At 36.4% G+C, this 22,300-nt stretch overlaps 1 protein-coding gene across 2 annotated transcripts in view; it reads right to left on the bottom strand.

Annotated features, from left to right (window-relative positions):
• Positions 1-2,925: 2,925 nt before the first annotated feature.
• The window catches only part of LOC123315255 (early growth response protein 1-B-like), a 28,359-nt gene continuing 8,984 nt past the window's right edge, over positions 2,926-22,300 (bottom strand). Inside the window, exons 4-5 of one of the 2 annotated variants that reach the window (XM_044900879.1) lie at positions 13,551-13,931; positions 2,926-6,298 (exon numbers count right to left, since the gene is read on the bottom strand). In XM_044900879.1, the coding sequence (XP_044756814.1) occupies positions 4,914-6,298; positions 13,551-13,931 (1,766 nt within the window). In that variant the 3' untranslated portion in view covers positions 2,926-4,913. The remainder of the gene's footprint in view (positions 6,299-13,550; positions 13,932-22,300) is intronic. The other variant, XM_044900878.1, reaches the window with a different exon arrangement.

Genomic DNA, 22,300 nt, shown 5'->3' with positions numbered 1-22,300 from the left:
AGAATGTACATGCGAGCACCACTTCAAGTTCTGATCAAGATAGATTCCCAAAAATCAGTATCTCCCGAAGTAATTAACAGATAATTACAAGAATGTTAAATTCTTCAACAAAAATCGTCTTGCATGAATATAAGTGAAAGGAATAAAAGGAAGTTTCAAGTCAAGATGAATTTCGCCTTTAAACAAAAATTTCACATGAATAAACAATTACCTAATAGGACAACTGGAGCGTATTTGTGGCTGTTCATCTTAGTACATTGATATAATAATAATTATTAGGTATTTATTGGTACCCTAAGACGTTTACAATGTATAGGACAAGTCAAATGAAAAATAGAAAAATCAATTTTCGGAAACTTTTTCTACGATGACATTCATCGAAAATCCTGTAGTAAACTTTTCGCATTAATTCACTCAAACATAAAATTCTGAAATGCCACCACTTTTTTGAGTCTCCCAATAGAAGGAATTTTTTTGTCATCCTCTTCACTCACAATCTTTTTGATTGTGGAAATAAATATTCAGCTGAAATATAAGTCGTTTAGATTTAGATGAAACATGAAACATTATATAAATTCTCTTACATTGAGTATGTTCGCTAAGGTTATGTGTTAATTGAACAGCTTTTGGAAGTTAAGGTTGACAATGCTCCATCTGATTAATTCAGGAGGGAATGCTTTGGACGCATCAAGAATTGTGATTTCAGCGTTGAAGACAAGCCTTTCTCTGATCAGCCTAAAAAGACAAAGAACAAGAGGCATATTTCGATGGAGATCCAAGTCAATTGCAAGAGGCGCTTGCAGAATCACGTGGGCTGGCTTAACAATCATTTTCCGTGAAGCAGTGTTGAAAATATTGCGTTCTTCCTTCATTTTCAAAGTTGACTTCAGTTTTCCAAATATAAATTAATTTTTCTGGTTTCAATAGTAGTATCTGCATAATTTCAATAATTCAAATTGAAGTTTATGGATATTGAATCTGAACTATAATCTTCGGGAGCTTAACAAAAGGAGGCCATATTAATATAAACGTATGGGTCAACCATTTTTCCCATTCGTCGAAGATTGATCACCGTATGCCATATGGTCACATATAAACCGCGAGGAAGAATTGAACGTAATACTCTTACGGCCATTCTTCGTGCTCTGGGTTTCATATGACATGAATATATAAATGGATTGAAGCGAAGGAGAGGAGTATAAAAGAAACTATTTAGGAAACAAGCTTTTACGGCAAGAAGATAAGGGCTTGGCCAAGGTGGGGCACTGGCCGTACCACGTAATAAAGACGCTTTAGTTACAGACACGCGCTATGCAGAAGAGGCTGTATTGCCTCTAACGTTCCGCTCTAATCAACATTCAACGATTATCCCGTCCTATGGTGATTATCACTAACGTATATTTTCAGTTTTTCGCTGAGAATTTTAAATCGGTCCATCTGTAAGATAAAATAAGAGACCAAATGGAAACATTTGAATCCGAAAGATGCAAACATCGTGAAATAAAAGATCGATGAAGGTATAAAAACATCGCGTAGAAAATATCGATGTTTTTCTGGGAATAAAATGCGATACTTTCAAAACCTGCTCAATCTCGGTAAAAGAAAAATATTTTTTCCGAAAGTATAATTCCGACTTTCAGAAGAAGTCAGAATTCTGCGGTATAAGTCAGAATTAGGACTTTAAAGAAGAAATTCTGAGGGACGAGTCGAAATTCTGAGAAATCAGTCAAAATTTTGTGGGACCAGTCAAAATTCTGAGATACAACAACTGATACAAGTGAGAATTCTGATTTTCAAGTCAGAATTCTGAGATGTAAGTCGGAATTCTGAAGTACAAGTCAGAATTCTAAAGAAATTTTGAATGGGAGTTAGGTTTGTGGAATTAAGCAGTTAAGTTAATGGTTAATTCTTATCGTTCTGATGGCTTGTTCAAGTTATTTGAATACCACGCCTGAATACTGAACAAGACACGGTATTTCCCTGTAGTTGAAGCCAAGCTGAAACTATAGGTAACCAAAAAATTTCGTCCAACATTCTCCAAACACTCTCAGGCATGGAATGGAATAAAAAAATTGTCATTCGATTAAATCCCACTAATTCATTTTCAAACTTCTGAATTGTATATTAGAATTTACACTTGCAACACAGAATTCTGACTCGTATCTCAGAATTTCTACTTACAAGTCAGAATTCTCACTCTTATATCTCAGAATTCCAACTTGTCCCTCAGAAATCTGTCTTGTATCCCAGAATTTTGACTTACAGGTCAGAATTCAACTTGTACCTCAGTGACAACTCCTGTATATATCCTGTACAGGCGGATATAATTTGGTATGATCTATATGAATGATCGAACCTATGTGCTGAAACTAAATACATTTGGGTTCAACTTCCTAGCTTATAATAGATATTTTGGTGTGCCAAATGCTTATGGTATTTCTATACATCTAACGAGGATCGGATTTCTTCGGTGAAGTCTTCATTGAGGCTTAATTATAACTATTGAACCTTGCATGGAGCATCGATGTAAAAAACATCCATATTTTATGAGTCAGAGTCCGAATCTCTTGAAAAGTCAGTAGTACAATGAACTTCTCTTTATTTCGCAACAAATATATTTCTCAAGCCTGCAACTAGTAAATAAACTCAAACAAGTCGTGATTTGAAAATATTATTTTTACAACGAAAACAAACTCGTAAAAACGATATCGTCAAATTTCATAACTTTTTTATTGGTGAGTTCCGATAAATGGAATCGAATTGGAGCTGGAATTGCTCAAATTTTGGACGCACCTACCCAAAGCAATGCAACTTCCTTCTAGATAGTCAAAATGTAATTTCAATCCCCTGAGGGACCAAAGCAAATACTATAGTCAGTTCTGCTGTCAGGGCTGAGGGATTAGATTGTAATAAAAAGTCACTGAATTCTCTTAGCAAATTATTTATTTTCTGATCGGAGTTGTGTGATTCAACGGAGATGAGCACAATTATAATTTTATATTTCTTACTTCCAACATCGATTGCAATTATATCTGCTTCAAAATGATTTTCTTCGACATGAACAAATAAATAAACATGATTTTCAAATTTGTGATAATAATTTACAACATGTATTTTAAATATCACATTTACAATAAACAGCCTCAATAGTCGAATTGAAATTTTAACAGCTTCCTTGTTTGATAAAGGTAACATCTAATTTTTTTCAAGGATATAAAAATAGATTATCATTTCGGTGTAGTTTTTTGGGAGAAGGATAAAGTGGGAATTTTGTCAGGACAGGGGTAACAGTTATCTCAAGATGGATTGGGTAATTTCTCAACAATTATTTGAACCTCACGTTACATTATATACAACAATGGTTAAAGTTTAAATATACAATATATACAAACTTTGCAATCAATATGAAATTAGGCCTATGGCAACCCATCGTTAGATGTTTCGTGACCAAGAAGAAGTCACATAGAAAGCTTCATACTCTCGTAATTAACATTCTAAAGGTAGAAAAGACAGTCATTATACCTCTCAGTGCTCAATAGAAAAAGTGCACTCCTGTCAGTTCCGAAATTTCAACATAGGAACGGTAAAAATCTCAAATATAGAATATATAGAAATCAGAATATTCACAAGTTAATCACAGAAACATTTTAAGTTGTATCTCACAAGGGCAGAACGAACAAAATTGAAAAATTATCAGTGGATTGTCGTTTTTATTATTGGAATTGAAATTTTTGATCCAATTATGAAGTGATGGATTAGGGGCATTCAAATTTCATCTAACATTTCATCTATTTTTTTCCTAGCTATCAATCAAACCAGGTTCACTCGTAATTTAGTTTCTAAATAAGTTCCAGGGATGCAAGACACTTCTTAAGGCATTTTTGATAAATTTGAAACTTCAATGATATTCTCAGTTATTCCGCTCAACAGGAGATTCATTTGATCCAACAATAAACTTTAATGACACTCATCATGTGCGTATAAGACTTCTCACTTGATTCATATTGACTTTATAACTTGCAACAGTGAATATAGGTTTTTTGAAGTCTGTTCGTGAATATGGCTCTGATTTTTTGGGTGAAAATAACAACAGGTAAGGTATGGACTGTTGAAGCTTATGGCACAGATTACCAGCTCATCTATATTCACTGTCAATTGCATACATTTAAACACATATATATTAACAAATAAATAAATTACATTTTTCACAATAATCAACAATTTTCAATTTGAAAAACCTAGTACGGAATGTGTAAAAACAGTTTTAAACAGTGTTATTTGGCAACAACAATAATAATATGTGCTTACTAAATACCTATTATTAATAATTAAAGCCTTTGTTAAATTTTTCTTAAAAGTAAAGACATCGAGGACCTATGCTACCAAAATTTTGTTGCAATGGAATTTTTGTCAACTGGGGGAGGGGGTATCAGTAGGGTAACATAGGCTGTTGGCTCGATGTGTTAGGTGGGTTATATTTTTAAAATATAGATAATGTTAACTTTCGCATCTTTCGCAAAAGGTCCTCGATCTTCAGATAATGGCACGCGTATCATAAGATCCATCCAAAATGTGTCTTTCATTCTGGTTCGTAAATTTTCAATTGAGCCTTCGAATAAAACATTCTCTTCCCGTCCCAGAATGAGAGTCCACCAGTTTGACTACTCGGTCAACCAAAAGTTTATGTTTTGGGATGAATTTTCAGTGCATACACAAACACAATTATTGTGGGAACGACATTCATAACGGAGATCATATGGTTACTCTTGTGGCAACAGCAATTTGTGCATTCAATTGTCGTCAGCCTGTTCTATCCTCACGTAGATAATCTGAGCAGCATTTGCAACTAAATCACAGTCATCTTGAATAAACAGAATACAATCGCCGGCTGTGAGCTCGGCCGATGGTTCCTCTCAGAGAGTTGTCGTCACCACCGGCAACTGCATGCCGTCCTCGCTGGTGATTGTGTGGCTGGCGTGGAGGTGATGCTGTTGGTGCGGATGCAGGTGATGCGTCTGCTGCGCCTGCTGTTGTGGAGCAGGACTGCTGGAAGGGTTGCCAGACATCTTACTCTCCTTCTTCAGTCGGTGCTTCAGGTGCACTTTCGCGTGTCTTTTTTTCTCGTCACTACGCGCAAACTTCCTACCGCAAACGTCACAAGAGAACGGTTTCTCCCCCGTATGAGTCCTGATGTGCGTGGTGAGATGGTCGGACCGCGAAAAAGACCGCATGCATATCCTGCACTGGAACGGTTTCTGACCGGTGTGTATCCGGATATGCCGAGTCAACTCGTCGGACCTCGAGAATCGTCTATCACAATTTTCCACCGGACACGCGTACGGTCTCTCGTGGACCGGAGTTTTACTCGGGCGATTCGGATATTTTCGCGGTTTAACCGGTACTAGCTTGAGAGGAACCGGGCTCTGTTGGTACACCTGCGATAAAATCTCGTGTCCCTTGCTAGTACTCGGATTGTACTCCGCCAACTGCACCCCATAACCCGCGCCTGTGTGTTGTTGTTGCGATTGTCCGAGATCGCCGGAACACCCTGTCGAAAAAGGTTCTTGTTTTGGAACTAAACCACTTGGTCCCGGTACTATTAATGCACTGGAGCCCTGAGGACTGCCGAAGTCTTGCGTTTCCCATTGGTATTTTACAGAACTGGCCACTAGAGGTTGCCCAACTCTCGTATGCACCAAATCTTGTTGCTGCATGTCGAGCTGGAGCCCCACAGACGAGCAACTAGGGTACGACGGTGGCTGTTTCAACGTCATATTACTGCCGCAGTCCATGCTCAATATAAGTTGCTCCGCCGATCTCTCTTCGTAATGCGGATGGACTGGACTTGGGGTGGCTGAATATTGGTGTTGAGGAGACTGCGAGTTACCCAAAAGACCGAACATACCGGAGTATATCGACTTTTCGCCACTGGATAACAACCAAGGATTCACGGTGTTGGGAGAGTGGGTCATACTCTGATTTGACAGTTCGCCCATCGTTTGCATTTGCAAATTTCCGGATAAGTTGGGGCTTGGTGCGGAGGAGTAAACTTGTCTGTGGGACATTTTACCACCAACCGTATTGTTGTTATTGGAATGCGTTGGATACATACTGAGGGAGCTATGGTTTGTACTCTCGTCTTTCAGTCCTGGGCTCAGGGCACTTTCTTGCGGCGTACTTCTTTCGCCCAAATGGCTGGAGGCTGGGGAGTGATGCGGACTAACGTGCTGTTGCTGATGCTGCTGCTGTTGCTCTTGGGATGATTGCTCGATTGAGATCTCTTCCGGGTCTAAGGTACCTGGAACAAAAGTTCACTATAAGTTTCAGGGTATTTTTAGTTCTGATTTACATCGAAGAGAATCAGGAGAAGAAGTGTCAATATTATCTTGAGGTTTCCCTCAATTATTGAGATAGAATATGCCTGGGAAGTATACCAACAATTTTAAATATTAATGAAAGAAAGTCCAATGGTCCTGCTGGTGGTACAATTTGTACTGCCAGAAGACAACAAGAAGACTTGTTTGATTTATATTCGTTCAGAGGCGTAGAGTAAAAATGAATAACAAAAAAAGACGAAATAAAAGAGTTTTCACTTCTTCTTTGGTACTCTGATAAAGGAAATGATAAATTTGGGATCACTAAAGAAATATCACGATAAATAATTCCAGTAGTGATTTGTCTATTTATATTTTAGTGTGTTACCAGATGAATTTCACTGAAGGTTGTAGATTATAAGTTCCTAATTGGGCGTTCATAATGATGGATAGATAAAGATTCTACCCCTATGAAAAATTCAAGTGTGAAGGGTGGGCAAAATTCGTTGTCTACTGAGGGGATCTCGAGAATTATAGCAGCTAGAAGAAAACGGATGACGCATTCTCGAGCTCTGTTTCAGAGAAACAAAGAATGGTGAAAACCGTAGCCTCCTACGATTCTTAGTTTTTCAGGTATTAGCAAAAAAAATGATTTTGACGATTTCGAAAAGTTCTAATAACTTTTTTGTCTTTGAAGTTACAAATTTGAAATTTGAAATTTTTTTTCGTAGAATCCACTGACGAGCTCAAAATATTTCTTCATTTCGAATCATTTGGCCAATTTTCGTTTTTTTGAATACAAATTTTCATTGATTTGTTATTTTCGAATTGAGACAAAATCTTTCGTCAGTAGATTCTACGTATGAAAGTGGCCAAGAAGGTTTAAGTTTCAGATCTGTAACTTCAAAGACGAAAAAGTTATGAGAACTTTTCGGAATCGTCGAAATCTCAATTTTTGTTTATAACTCAAAATCTAGAAATGATAGGCCGGTTATGTTTTCAGATTTGGATTAGTCAGGAAAAAGGAGCTAAAGAATGTGTCATATGTTTTCTCCTAGCTGATATAGTTCTCGAGATCCCCTCAGTAGACAACGAATTTTGCCTACCCTGTACTGCTGGTAGCCAAGGAATTCCTGCTGGAAGGACCAGAGACATTTAAAATCTGTGTAGGACTGAGTGTAGTGTACAACTGTCCTGCAAATGCACTCGTGTTGATCCGTTATGTCTTAAAATTTCAGAAAAGAAGGGATTTTTATGAATTGTTATCTTGACGGGACATATTTCATGTAAAATCAAACTCTTATATCTTTTAACTATATCTAACTTCCCAAGCTAATCTGGCGGTAGGTCCACAAAAATTAATTTCTGACTCAATTGATGGTAGAATGGTAGATTATACATTTTCCATTCGATAAAGTATCAGAATTGCACTGTTTTTATGACAAATACAAGTAGAGATCATCAAGAGCGAATGTTCCAATTGGCGAAATAAAATAATGTAGGAGATTCCACTCCTCAAAACTCAAAAGTAATATATGTCTAAAAAAATGTATTCCCGAAACAAAAACTTGAGGGGAACGTGGAACGTGGGATAAGCAAAAGTCCTCCTTGAAAAAATAATACAGGCAAATAATTAATTGGATGACTGATTTCGAAACGTTCAAGCCACCCTTGGAGCGTTCAAGTTATTGAGGAAGTTTAAGGGTTTCTTTTGCCTGACTTTGAAGATTATTTTTGTACTGGTGATAATTTGTGTTGAACTTTTCGACAATTAAAGACCAGACTCCGGTAGTGAAGACAATCAAGAATCGTAAAGCACAAATCTAAGAACGCAGAGGGTTGATGAAGTATGAACGCTGACCCAATTCTCCTAAAGTCTAAAATTACCAGAACGAAGCGTTCCTCCACTAGCACCAACCACCGTGTCAATCGATAGCCATGAGCCAAACAATCCTATAAATAGAAGATATCGATTTGTCAGGGGCTGCAGGACTATCCAGTGTCAAGTTAACGAGAAGGTAAAGGGAAAGGTTGCCTGCGGAATAAACACAAAGTGATGTGTGGGCGCAGAAAACATGAATGAATCCTGCTGCCATGAATGAGGTGGAATCGATCTGCTTTCTGCTCTCAGACAAACAGTTTGGGGAGATAAGGGCATGCAACTAATAGTAAAATCGTTCTGCATGTGCATCGTATGAGCTAGCGAGCGGAAAGTCAATTTTATAATGGATAAACCAACGTTTCACAGAAACATATTGTTTGCTACAAAAATGTGGCATCCACTTATAAGTTTCCCTGAAAATATTGGGTTGATAAAAAACCCAATGACCAAATACCCCTCAACAACAAAAGGACTATCCTTTTCTGGCACAAAAAAGTTATGGTTGCCATTAAAAAAAACTCAACTACCTTCATCCATCATAAAGGGAACACAACAAACTCCTCATATACGAGAAGTTACGTAATTTAAAATAAAATTGACATGTTCGAGCATTTTGCTACAAAATAATAAATAGCGAAAATACGAATTTTGTCCGTTACTTTCGACCCACTCTGTATGTCGAGCCGTCTGTTTAGTCCTATGTTCTTGTGTTTCCACTGAAACAACGCAGGATATACATGAAGAGATTACGATAAGAGTTATGAGATAAATAGATAATTCATGACGTCAACAAGAATATATACCGAGCAAATGAATAGTTGCGAAAAAATTTAGGAGTGATTCCTCTTCAAAAAAAAGCGTGGGTCTTTGCTATATACATATAATTTTGAGCATACTTACAAACCAGAAAACTTACATGAATGAAATTGAACAGACATTCTATGGGATCGAAAAGGCAATAAAAAATCTTTGTTGGTGTTCCCCCATAAGCAGTAAGGGTATAAAAAGCTAACCCTAAAATTGGTTTCGCAGAAAACTTTTTTCCTTATTAATATTATACCATTGAAAAATAATTAAGCTTGATATACCCTGTATATGTGAGTTCGAAAAGTCACATATATGATGGAAATAACGCATAAACAGAGGCATGAACATATTGCATATTACCCAATGGAAGGAAAACCCCAGAAAATTGAAACATCCCTATTCGAAGTTTGCGTGGGGTAGGTCGTGGTTTTTAACCACCGATGACGTGTTTTGGCAATGTTGAAACCCGTCATTGTAGAAGTTGATACCGTCTGACCCAGATTGTTTCCGGGTTTGTATAAAGGGTTGAAGTTGTTGATCTGCACGAAGCTGAGAGCTAATTGAAAAAGTCGTATTTAATCATGGTATATTCATTAAAAATGCGTAATTTCAATGTGCAAGGGGTGTATTGATGAAATGGCATAAATAAATTATCTACCTGTATCCATATTATATAACATTTTTAAAAGGGACTCCTTCGTATGTACTTATATTATTTTGCTATTCGGGTTGAGAATTTTACGCTCAATCATCAAAATTTCATGTATTTCCTGTTCACTCAAATATGACTTTCGAAAATAAAAAAATAATTTGATAAAACGTTAGTATAATCTTCATTCAGTCGAAGAAATCAGTTCTCGAAATACGTATTACGTTTCAAATAAACGTCGTCTAAGAATAACTGAAATATATGCGACATAAAATGGAGCACAATCTTCTATATTCTGGTCCAGGAAGATTGTTAAATTTATTTGCTTATTAAGATACCGTAATAAGTATCAAATGAGGGTCATAAACAACGAAACATGCACGACTGTGAAATAGAAATTTTGAAGAGTGCTCCGCTGGTTACGAATATGAAGCAGTTAAAAAATCCGAACAGAATATTAAACTGGGAGTTATTCTTCTATGCATAAAGGGGGTCATAAATTTTTTGGAAATATGTAGTGAATTTGATGTGTAACCTACAAGATTTCTAGAAATTCAGTATTTCTGGGTGCTTCCATAGATTTTACAGCTCTTCTGCTCTCCTAATAATTCTTCAGCCAGCAGAAGAAGGTTCTTGTCCGAAGATGCTACAGAATGAAGTTGTTGAATTCTGTTGGCTTTATTGCTAGCCAACTATAAAAATTACCTCAGATCAAATCCACACAAACCTCTGTTAATTCTAATTTATACCCTATTTTTCGTTCAACAATCAGAGAGAAAATGGATATTGTAATATTTGTTCATATTACTACCATAGGAGGCTACTGTACAATGTGTTTCACTGGATTTTGTCACTCATTAATTGAGCAAAATTGAAAAGTGCATAATCCTTTTGATAGTATTCTTTACGGATCTTAGAGAGTATGGGCATTTTGTCGTACTTATTCCATTTTTTTCTACTTTTCCTAGCAATGAATACCCTGAGATAACGCTAGGAGAACTCGGTATATGAAAATCATTGTTTAGGCAATGTTTAGAAGATGACACACTGGGAGAAATTCTCAAAGTTTTCCCTTGAAGATCCATCATGTGCATTTGAGGACTTCTGCTAGCATAAAGATAAAACTAATACATATAAAAAAATAAAAGTTAGTAAAAATTTAAACTTGAAATGAGCATAAAATTATAATGTAATCTGATTTTTGATAAAGCTTCAACAGAATACGCGATTTATCCAACACTTGAAGAGCAAAACCGTTTAAATAGGGTTATAAATTGGTCCAAAATGCTTGTGATTCTGGCAGGTTCACAAGGGTATCTTTTAATCATTTCGTCTCCCTGAGATTTGGACAGGAAAACCATTTGCTCTAATTTTCAACACAGTGTTCTTTGTGGCCTTTTCTTCCAATGTATATAGGACCATACTGTTAGTAATCGAAAATTCTTCGAATATAGTAGGCAACTGAACTGATCAACGTTCAGGTATTGAATAATTTCCTGGAACATCCCCAACAAGATGGCTTTAATGAAGCTGCGAACATTCCAGCCCAAGATCACAAAGCCAAAACAACAAGAGTCAAATAATAGCATTATTCATAAAGCTCCGTTCACAACGGCAACAATACTTAGGCATCCGACGGAATGCGGTCTTCTATATTTACTCTAGTGGCTCGCGCCGTCGTCACCAGGAGTCCCTGGACTCTCTGGTGGAAATTCCGTGTAATGAACCTCTCTTGCAGTTGTAGAAGGCGTACCCCAGCACGGGTCACCTCAGAATGTTCCTGCTTTAATTATAGCAGTTGCGTCATGCTGTTATGTCTATGGTTTGGTCCGGAGAAGTATATGTATATATATATATGGTTGATGGACCGTAAAAATTGTTTTTTGGGCCATATTAACATTCGGCGAAGAACACAATGAAGGTGCTGCATCTGGTATGATGCCTGAAGCTTTCGCGATTAGCATGTGTTTATATCGAAAAGAAAACTTTGTTTGAGCTGCAGCAGAATCTGCTTTTCGATGCCCAAGTCCCGGTCTGAGCACAGGTAACAGGGTTTGGTCCTTTGTTCTCATTTTCAGGTATAGTTTCAGCAGGGTAATTAGCCTAAATTATGCTGATTAAACTCATTTCCAAGAATGAGTCAGATGAACATAAAAATTCAACGATTAGGTTGCAATAACAATAATACGGTTTTCGATATATCTTGCCAATTTTCAATTAATTTCGAATGCTGTCTTCTTCTGTCGAACCTTCCATATTAATTTCAACTCACGTCGAAAAACGTCTCATCTTAAAAACAAGGTAGGTATACAGAATCATATGACGACACTCTACTTGTACAGCAGTTTTTTCCATGAACTAATGTATAAGTATGTACTTCTAGTATAACTTAGCATTCATCTTCAAAATTGTGTTAGACGAATAAAACAAGACAAACAAGTCAAACAAGAAAACAAGGACCTCCATGATCATGATGAAACCTATCAACGAAATGAAAAGTCACATGACTAGTCTAGTAGTAGTGGTAGTATAACTAGTAGTCTTCACCTTTTGGGTTTCCAAAGAAATTACCACCGAATTTCCAGTTGCTTTTGTTTAATCAATAAAAAATATTTCATTGTGTATCTGATTTTCTATTTTCTGCTAAGTCAAAGTTGGTATCGGATTGTATTTCGACTGAGCAAGTGTTTTTAACCAATAATGTGGCGCATATTAAGTTGAAGATAAGCAGCTGCTTGGAGAAATATAATAATTCTTCTGAATTTCTATGAAGAATTTCGATAGGAAATCGGTATTTCTAACCCTCTTTGGGTTCGACTTATCAATATCCCAAGATCTTTCTGCTAAGTCCAAGTGAGGTAAGAGTTCAGCAGCTTTCAGCTTTGCGATAGAGTTTATGTTTTTTTGGAGATAACAAGGTGAGCACTATATATTGTTTTTGAGTTCATATATTTTATAACGTTTTTCCTTTCTGCTAAGTTCAAGTGAATGAACAACCATAACTATTCAAATTTTTATATAATGTGTAAATTGTGAGTATCTGATGTGTGAAATGTTGGTTTTTAGTTTATATAGTAACTGGGAACTTGAGTTCTTTCTGCTGAGTCCAAGTGAAGAACGAAACAGATTTCAAATTTTGACAGGTTATTCTTTCAATCTTCTACGGTGTCCGAACATCTTTTAGATGAGTAGCTACTGAAAACGAGACTTGAAACCAACTTTCTCAACACTCTTTTGGCGTGAAGAAATATCTTTAAGGTCGTCCTATCACTCTTCAAGTCTACTGTGGTTCTTTCTGCTAAGTTGGGGTGGGAAAAAGGACCAAAGGACCAAACAACTTCTCAAATTTTCATTCAATGCGCATCTTGCAGTTTCTGGAGTATGTCAAGTGCAAACTTGAGTCCTTTTCTACTAAGTCGTAGTGAAGGAGGAAGCATCAGATTTGGAAATTTTGACAGAAACAACTTCTCAAATTTTCATTCAATGTGCGTCTTGCAGTTTTTGGAGTATGTCAAGTGCAAACTTGAGTCCTTTTCTGCTAAGTCGTAGTGAAGGAGGAAGCATCAGATTTAGAAATTTTGACAGATTCTTCAAGGTGAAGGCAAAGATAATATTCATTTTTTCAGGTGAGTACTTGATTGCAAAGAGTAAATGCTTGAAGCTTCAGACTGATCGGCCTTTTTGGAGGAACTTCGACGCGACGCAAGTAACCACAACACGAATAGCGTGTCAAAACAATCGTTATCAAAGGTTGCGTTGGAGAGGTCATCGTATACGAGCATCAGCAGGGAAATCCCCCGCATTTGAGCGTCCAGCGTCCACCCCCGCTGTTCTATCAATAGACCGCAGCCAGACACCTGTTGGCAACCACTTTGCGAGCTCTTCGATCAGGACCTACCTGTTATCGGTGGAGGTTCCAGGACCGTGGAGGGGCCGAAGAAAGAGGGTATGTCCCCAGAAGTGGTGACGGGGGTGTTGAGGTCGCCCGTCTGCGCTTCCGCCGTTGGCGTCGCGTCCTCTTCGGGCGCTGTCGTCGAGCAAACGGACGCCGACGCCGGACTACCGGCGCCGTCTCCGGACGTCGTCTTGTAGAGGCACGTGTCGAAGCTAAGCACGTTGAAGTGGTGAGCGACGGCCGCCGAGGCCGCCGTCTCCGTCAGCAGATACGCGTGGTGATGATGATGAGGGTGGTGATGATGGTGCTGAACTTGCAGCGTTTCCAAGCCGTCCATGATCATGTTTGCCGACGCCGCTGGGCTCGAAGCAGCGTCGGGACGCACTTCACTATTTCTACCCTCCTTATCACTCGTCTCGAGGCGAGTTCACCTCCAAATCACTGGCCGACGATGCACCACGGTTACCGCGCACTGCTCGCGCGACTCTTCTTCTTCTTCTGTGTCCGTGCTCTTCGACACAGAATCCGTTAGCGTTGACGTTTCTCTGTGAACTGAGTCGTGGGTTCAGAGCAACTTTACTTTTATGAATGAAGCATCTGTTCCATATTTGGAAGTCGCAATCGGAGTGCCGACCAATCGGATTTAGAGGTTGTGTTTCCCCTCCATTCTCACCCCACCAGGTCGCCGATCGAATTGTGACGTCGGCGTGACGTAACGAGGCGCTGCTTCTGCTGTACGCTCGGCGACGTTGTCGCGTTTACGGGTTTATCCTTGCTTACCGGATTGAATCGACCACCGGTTAGGATGGAACCTTGCACTTGAACTCCACCGAGTTTTCATTCCGATTTGAAACAATATTCTCGATTCTGAGGAACCGGGAAGTACCTATCTCATCTTCTGAGAGATTATTGGAAAAAAAGTATTGGTTTTTGGTAAATTAGTTAATATATTGGGTGGAATTGAAGTCTACGAACTATAATCTATACTATGAAATGAATCCACAACGGAAGTCTGCGATTTTTATGGAATTATTCTGCCATTCTTCGATATTTTGAAGAATTCAAACATACCACGATAAATGTTTCCAGAACAGATTTAGAAAATAAGATATCTTGCATAGGTTTTCTTCGCTATCAAATATCAACAAGTAATTCTGGTTTTTATTTCAAATAATAAATAAAGCAGCTAAAGCTCTAAAAACTTACAAGCCTTCCTGAAAATTTGCTATATGGAAGGTATATGAAGACCAAGAAAATGCCTAAATAACTTCGTTGTTCCTCAAAAATGGTATGATATGAATTGTCGCAATCAGGTCCAGTTTCATCCGATATTACTCGAACCAATTTTTACGCCTCATTGCAGTACTTATTCGAAAATTTAAAAACGATGTAGGTAACGAAATTATAAATCAATGGAATCTAATATAGTTTAGACGATGTACAATTGAGCACGAAAATGCTCCAGTTATCAAACTGCAAATACCTTAGATTGTATCTTAAAAAAATTCATCCTGCGTTGATGACAACACATTGAAAACGATGTACCTACTACAGTTGAGTGAACACCGATATTTGAAATATAGTTCTCTTTAGATCAGCAAATTTGTCGCTTCTTTTCTACAAACAAAAAAAATCATTGAATATATATACCGAATATACTGCTCCTGTTTAGAAAGTGACATCATACCGTGGTATTAAAAGAACAAAATGAAATATTCACTATCTTTGGTATACAAATGTAAACAAGAATTCCCAATTTTTTCTCCTAAGAACAAATTTCTCTTTTCAGAACTCATTAATTCTCAAAAATTGAGAAGTGATAGATAGAGGTCCTAATTTTTGTAAGTAGGTTTATCAGGACTAGAAATTAGCAATTTCAAATTGATTATAAGTGTTTAACCCCGGGTTTCATAAAGCTTGATACGGGAATCAACGGTTGATTGAATAATAGACGTCAATTTGTTTTCAATAGACAATTCAGTCATGATCATTCAGAATATCATTCTCGCATCAAATTATGATGTTCCTATGTCTATTCAATTTTAATCAATTGTTCTTTCCTCAATATATTCAGAAATGCAAAGGTTTCAGTGATTTCGTTTTTGAAATCGAGTGACTGTCAAATCGTTGATCGGACAATCAAAGTTATATGAAACCCGCCAAAAGGTTTCTTAATTCGTTGACAATAACATTGCAGGAAAAAAATCTTGGGAAAATATACATAGTACCAATTAAGATTTCCCAATTTGATTGACCAATATTTGATCAACACGCTTAAATATTAGTTACGGCTTTAACCGTGATATTTTAGAGGCTCTGGACTTTAATTTTCTCGGTTTTGCGACAGTTTATGAATATCGAAAATTTGAGTCCTTTTTCTAATTTTACTCATACTTGGAAGTGGAGTACCAATTCCCCAAATACGATTCAGTCTAATGGAATGTGGAAAAAAGTACATGAAAATAATACTAGATGACGTGCACTGAAAGTGATGAAATAGGTACAAGTAATATTTCAATGGAAAAAAGCCAATTGAATTTTCCATTTCATTGATAGTGAATCTAAAATTGATTGAATCGATACATTCAGATTCAACGTGGTTTTAAATTTTCGAAATATGATAAGTATAGATATAACTTAAGCTTTTTAACCATTGTTATTCTTATTGTTTCTTTAATCAACACGACAGAAAAATAAATACCCAAGTACCTATTGTTCTCTTTTTTGATCACTGATAATTTCAGGAATTTGATTTTAACTCACAATTCCTTTTCAATCCGACTTTTATTATTTACATAACCGACGAATTTTTAGAGTTGTTATTCCTTCTCGCAAAGTTTAATATCGCTCAAATTCGCTCCTTCCCTGTCGGTTCCTACAATACAAGATACGGTAAATAAACTACACTTAAATGATAGGCCTGAATCAATAAAGCTTCACAAATTACCGCCTTGTCTACAGAGCAAACTACGAAGTCTTTAATTAAACCTTCTTTCTTCTTACCGACACTTCACTGTGTGTATAGGAATAACCGCTCAGGTACTATTCACCACTTGGCAACGGCGCACCACTGAATGGACCTGGATGGTACTCTTCTTGCACCGTAACACAAATCGCAGCTTTTGGCGGCAATTTTAGCCATTAAAAAGGGCGATAATTGGCTGAAACTTCGCCCAAGCATTATTTCGACCACCACGTATTGGAAAACGTTGAAAATATTTTTTTCTAACGACGTTTTCCATTATTTTTAGGTTCCAGTTCTAACATATGCCAGTGCCACACAGGACAAGACGCCAGTTTCCACTCTTTCGAATATAAACAAAAATAGACCGAATATATTATACACGTATATAAATCTCTCGAGTTAATGGCTATCATTTTGACATCATTCAGGTTTGAGACAATTCGGTTGGACACATATGGAAAAATTAATCTTACCTACTAAGCCGGCCGACTTCTAGGCCTAAAAAAACGCAATAAATAATAGTTCGTTAATGCAGTAGCGTACCGTAGGGGGGGGCGGTGGGGCGGTCCGCCCCAGGCCCCGCACCAGCATAGGACCCCAAATGATGGGCAAAAAAAAACCAAACATATTTTAAAAAAAAATTTAAATAACTTATCAGGCCCCATGACGGCAAAGACCTCCACATTATACAAATGGTTAGTTAGTTATTGTTCCGTCAACATTCAAAATACAGTCCACTGGGCAGCTTTCACTCAAAGCTTGCGCAAGTACAATGAAGTAAAATATATTATGTAATTTTAAAATTAAAAATCATTATAAACATACCTATTTATGTCTGTTGTCTGCTACCTTCATTGTGCTTGATAGTAATTTATATTTGTTATCGAAACTGTTTGAGTGACAGTGAAAAGACTTATTAGTGTTACTATGTGGGGTGTTCATCACGATGCATTAAAACTAACCTTCAAAAAATTTTGAGGAAAAGTTTCATCTTTAAATATATTCTATAGGGCCCCCTCATCAAAAGCCGCCCCAGGCCCCGAACTATGTCGGTACGCCACTGCGTTAATGATCAAGTGGGTACGACGAGTCTAATCATAAAGTGAGATTTGAAGGCTGTGGTACACGGAAGTTCAATTCGTTGTCAAGTAGGCTATGAAATTTCGAAACCTGATTGAAAGAAGTGCTTAGCCTCGTGCTTAGCTCTACCATAGACTATAACTTTTTTGCTCATCTTTCACCACATTTACAGAAAATTGACTAATGATAAAAGTACCTATCTAATTCAGAATTGGTTAGGTACTCGAATATTTTTGTTATACCTAATCATTTTTTTTAACATTAATTGCAATGAAAGAAGTTTCGCAAAAGTTTTCACGAATTCCATTCAAATCTACTCAAGAAAAGCTTCGTGAAATGTTTGTTTCTATTTTTCCGTTTATACTATCAAAAATTGAGCGTTTTATGCTTTTTTGATTCATCGCTAAATTTGTATACTTATTTCTTCATAACCTTGAGAATGAAACAAACTTAACTTTAAATTCATTTGATCTCCTTCATTCTTAGACATGAAGAATACAAAAAATTTCACATATACATGAGTTGAATTAAGCTTTTTACTGTCTTAATTCATTAAAAGATAGATTGTTACAGTATAAAATGATTCTTGCAAATTTGGAGGAATAATTTTTGAACTCGCTATAGAAACTTCCGGTACAAATCATTACATATATCAAAAATTGCAGGTACATAAAGTTTTTTGATTCTTACAGTTTTCGAAAAGTGTATTATATATATTTTGGAGATATGTTTTAATTTTCTCATCAGCTATGAAGTGTGTTGAATTGATTTGGGAATATTTCGAACGAATCATTCTACTGAATTCTACTAGAAAAAAATGAATTTTTTGCATAACTTCTTAGGGATAGACAAGAAAAAAGACAAAAATTAAAAGCTTTGACATTTCCCTGTGAAAAGTGATGATCTAAAATGATATGTTCATGTTCGTAGTAGAAAGAATATTCATTCAAATTGTAATTTTTACTTTTTCAATATTCACATTCATTGCTGACTCTCGAAAATCTTGCGGTTCATGAAAAACTTGCAAGAGAATATTTAACAATTTTCAAGGAATTCAAATATGTGGTTGATGTTTGTTGGTTCCAAAGACATTGTGGCCTAGCAAAAAGTTTCTTAAGAGGGTCCTTCACCAAATTAGCTAGCACTACAAAATTTCTCAAATCATAAAACTCCTGTTACAGAAATTCAGTGATTTCCGTTCGAGATCTGGGATAAAAAGAAAATGTAGGTGTATTTTGTTCAAGAATAATTTAAATTTGTAAAGATCTGAATTAATATTTCGTACAAATCCCATGATTAATTGATCGATATAAAAACCCTGCTTTTCCGAAATCCAGTTTTTCAAAAATCATATTCAACGAGCAAGCTGATATCAAGTATCATGCGAAAGTTCGTTATTGAGAAGCGTCGATTTAAAATTAGAATTTCGTTCAAGTTTGAGTGGGCCCAGTTCAGCTGATGAGTATTTTTGTCCACTCTTCTTGTACTATTTTTATTTGGTACACACGGCGGCCGAAAGATGTTTTTCAAAAATAGATTTGTTTTCATTTCGGCATCTAACTATGATGATGAAGTTTTGACGTAGACAGAAGATAGAAAATTCGATACTGAAATGTTTGTGGAATCTCTGAACTCATGCTTTATGCTCGTTGTGAGTCATCTGTTGTTCATCTTTTCGCAATTAGATGTTATGTCACAGGAGTCAGGAATCCACAGGGCCAGCTCACATAAATAATCGAATTAGGTGTTTCACTCTCATGATAGCTACTTAGATATTAAGAAAGGTATGGATATAAGGTGGATAATTCAAAGAATTATTTACAAACACTGCTTTTTTTCCGACAAAATTAAAGAAAAATTAACCCATGTTTTTCTATTAATATTTTCAGCCAAGGAATTCCCTCCTGCGTAAATTTAGGGACTAAAAATAAGCAGCAAGAAAATAAGATGTCAGCTGCAACATTAAAATTATTCTTTTGTTATGAAAATTCTAACAAGTTATTTCAATCAGTAGGTTCAACTGAGCTTTGATTTTCACGTATTTAACCACGAAACTTCAGTAATATCAACTTTCAGCAGCAGCACTTATTCGAATTGCTTTTTGAAAAAATATTCTCATAGTCTAGAATCTAAAGCAATTAAAAAAATTTTTTTATGAATAAAAGAAAAGTATGCGCTCACGAAAATCATGAAATACTTGAAATAATCTTTTCCGCATGAATATCAGGTACCCATTTTCAATTGCCAAAAAATAAGACTCATTTTATTCTGTTTACCCCAGTTGTAAGCTACCCAAAGGGTAGGACACGTGGTTAAACTTCTGTTTCTACATTGGCTCAAGGGGTTCTTATTGGCGAGTCCGAATATCATAACGCCCCTTGGCGTCTGAAATAAGGGGTGAGTATGTTTGGTAATATCAAGACTGATATTCTTGTTTCATATTCGGATATTGATGAAGTATAGACAGATTTTTTCTGCACAGAAATATTCTTATTGAAAAAAGGCTGGAAGAGCTACATATTTAGGTCAATGTTATTCAGTTGTTCACAAATTTATTGTCACAGAATGTCTTGTTCAATTTTCTGGTAGGTTTGATTGCAATTCATAGGAGCAATTCTGAAATTATCAACAAGAGTACAGAAGAATGTAGGAAGAAAGCCAAAAATATCCTCTGACTTTTTCATGATTGGAATTTCCTTATTTTTTTCCAAAAAAATAATGAATAAATATGAATGAATTGCTAAACAATCATTCAACTATTCGACTTTTAAATCGAAGGTTTCATTTACTCATTTGAAATTTCAATTGCAGTAGTTTTCGTAATAAAAAATAAAATTTTTATAAAAATAACAATGATTTTTAAAACTTTTTGACAGTATAAATTACTGAAAAAATTGGATTTTTTAATCAATTTGAAAGGGCGGTGAATTGTAATTGGCCTAAGGGAAAAAATAAGTATAACCTAGCCCTGCATTCTCACCATCAACTTTGACTTTTATATTTGTTCAATCAATATGAGCATATACTCCATTCACTTTTATTTTAGCACTCGGTTGGCCATGGAAATTTGACACATTTCACTCTGTATCACTCTGTATAGTTCGAAAATGTGGGGTTATTACGCTTGTCAAAACATTTTTGGGTTTTGAATCAACGCTATGTTGCCCGTTCTACGTAAAAGTTTCTGTTATTACGAATTTTATCACAATATCGAATCTCTTCGGAAAATATGTGACGAACATAATTGAAGTTTATACAAACTGATTGAAGGTATACCAAATCCAGTTATTTGCATGGAAAATACAAGAGATCAGTATAATATCATAATATGCACTAGCTTGAGGAGAGTTAATGTTCGTTATCTTCTTTGGCTAAAGTTTGAATACGTTACATCAGTTGTAGATTTAAAAATTTTTAACCCGAAAATGAAATGCATATGATGCAGTGGTTGGGAATGGGTATCTCCCGAAAGAATTAACTGATAATTACAAGAATGTTAAATTCTTCAACAAAAATAATCTTGCATCAATATAAGTAAAAGGAATTAAAGGAAGTTTCAATCAAGATGAACCAAAATTTCACATGACTAAACAATTAGCAGGACAACTGGCGCGTATTTGTGGCTGTTCATCTTAATGCATTGATATAATAATAATAAGGTATTTGTTGGTGCCTTAAGATATTTACAATGTATAGGACTAGTCAAATGAAAAATAGAAAAAATTAATTTTCGGGAACTTATTCTACGATGACATTCATCGAAAATCAAACATAAAATTCTCAAATGAAACCACTTTTTTGGGTCTCCCAATAGAAGGAAATTCTTTGTCATCCTCTTCATTCACAATCTCTCTGATTGTGGAAATATTCAGCTGAAATATAAGTCGTTTAGATTCAGATGAAACATTATATAAATTCTCATATATTGAATATGTTCGCTACCGTCTGACGTATTGCGGATTTTAGAATATCAGGGAATAACTATTTGAATGAGCAGACCTGAATTTTAAATAGCACTTCCTGAAACCTGTCTCCCTTTTTCAATCACTTTCGGCATTTTCGTAATAAAAATTGATATTAGTTGTGTGGCAAAGGCGTTATGACATGAACGACATTTCCTGAGTGCCAACCTTACTCCGTTCTAGTTACAAAAACTTGAGAAAATTATTTCATGGCCAACCGACTGCTAAAATAAATGTGAATGGAGTATAGATAACTTATACTGTAGGGAGTATCGAAAAATACATTTCGGAGCATCCCAAACTGGCAACAGCCCCGCGGAAACATCGATAGGGACGATTCCAACAGACAGACGTCCCTGAAATTCAGCTCAGGGTTGAAGGGGAGGCGGAGTGGTGGGGCGCGGCGCTCCTGATCGATTCCACGGCGCTAGGTGGTGGGGAAAAATATGAATGAATTGACGTCATTGAGGACTGACCCTGCAAACCCCCTTACGATCACCTGCTGCTCAGTAACTGCGTTGTAAATCACACCCATTCATGGTCATATCCCGTTAATGAAGTGTAATGATCAGCTTATTAAATATCGGCCCCCCAATTCTTTTTCGTGAGGCGTGAATCGACGTAGTAGCCGATGAACAGATGTCGGTTCATTGATAATTCACCAACGTTTCTATTTTCGGTGAGTTGTTCGATGGGAACATCGCCCTGAATTTTTTATTCCATCATATACTACCCCTAATGTCGAG

The sequence above is a fragment of the Coccinella septempunctata genome, chromosome 6 (assembly GCF_907165205.1).
Source record: "Coccinella septempunctata chromosome 6, icCocSept1.1, whole genome shotgun sequence".
Taxonomy (NCBI): Eukaryota; Metazoa; Arthropoda; class Insecta; order Coleoptera; family Coccinellidae; genus Coccinella; species Coccinella septempunctata.
The sequence above is the reverse complement of the archived record's forward strand: the minus strand, read 5'-3'. Positions and strand labels throughout refer to the sequence as shown.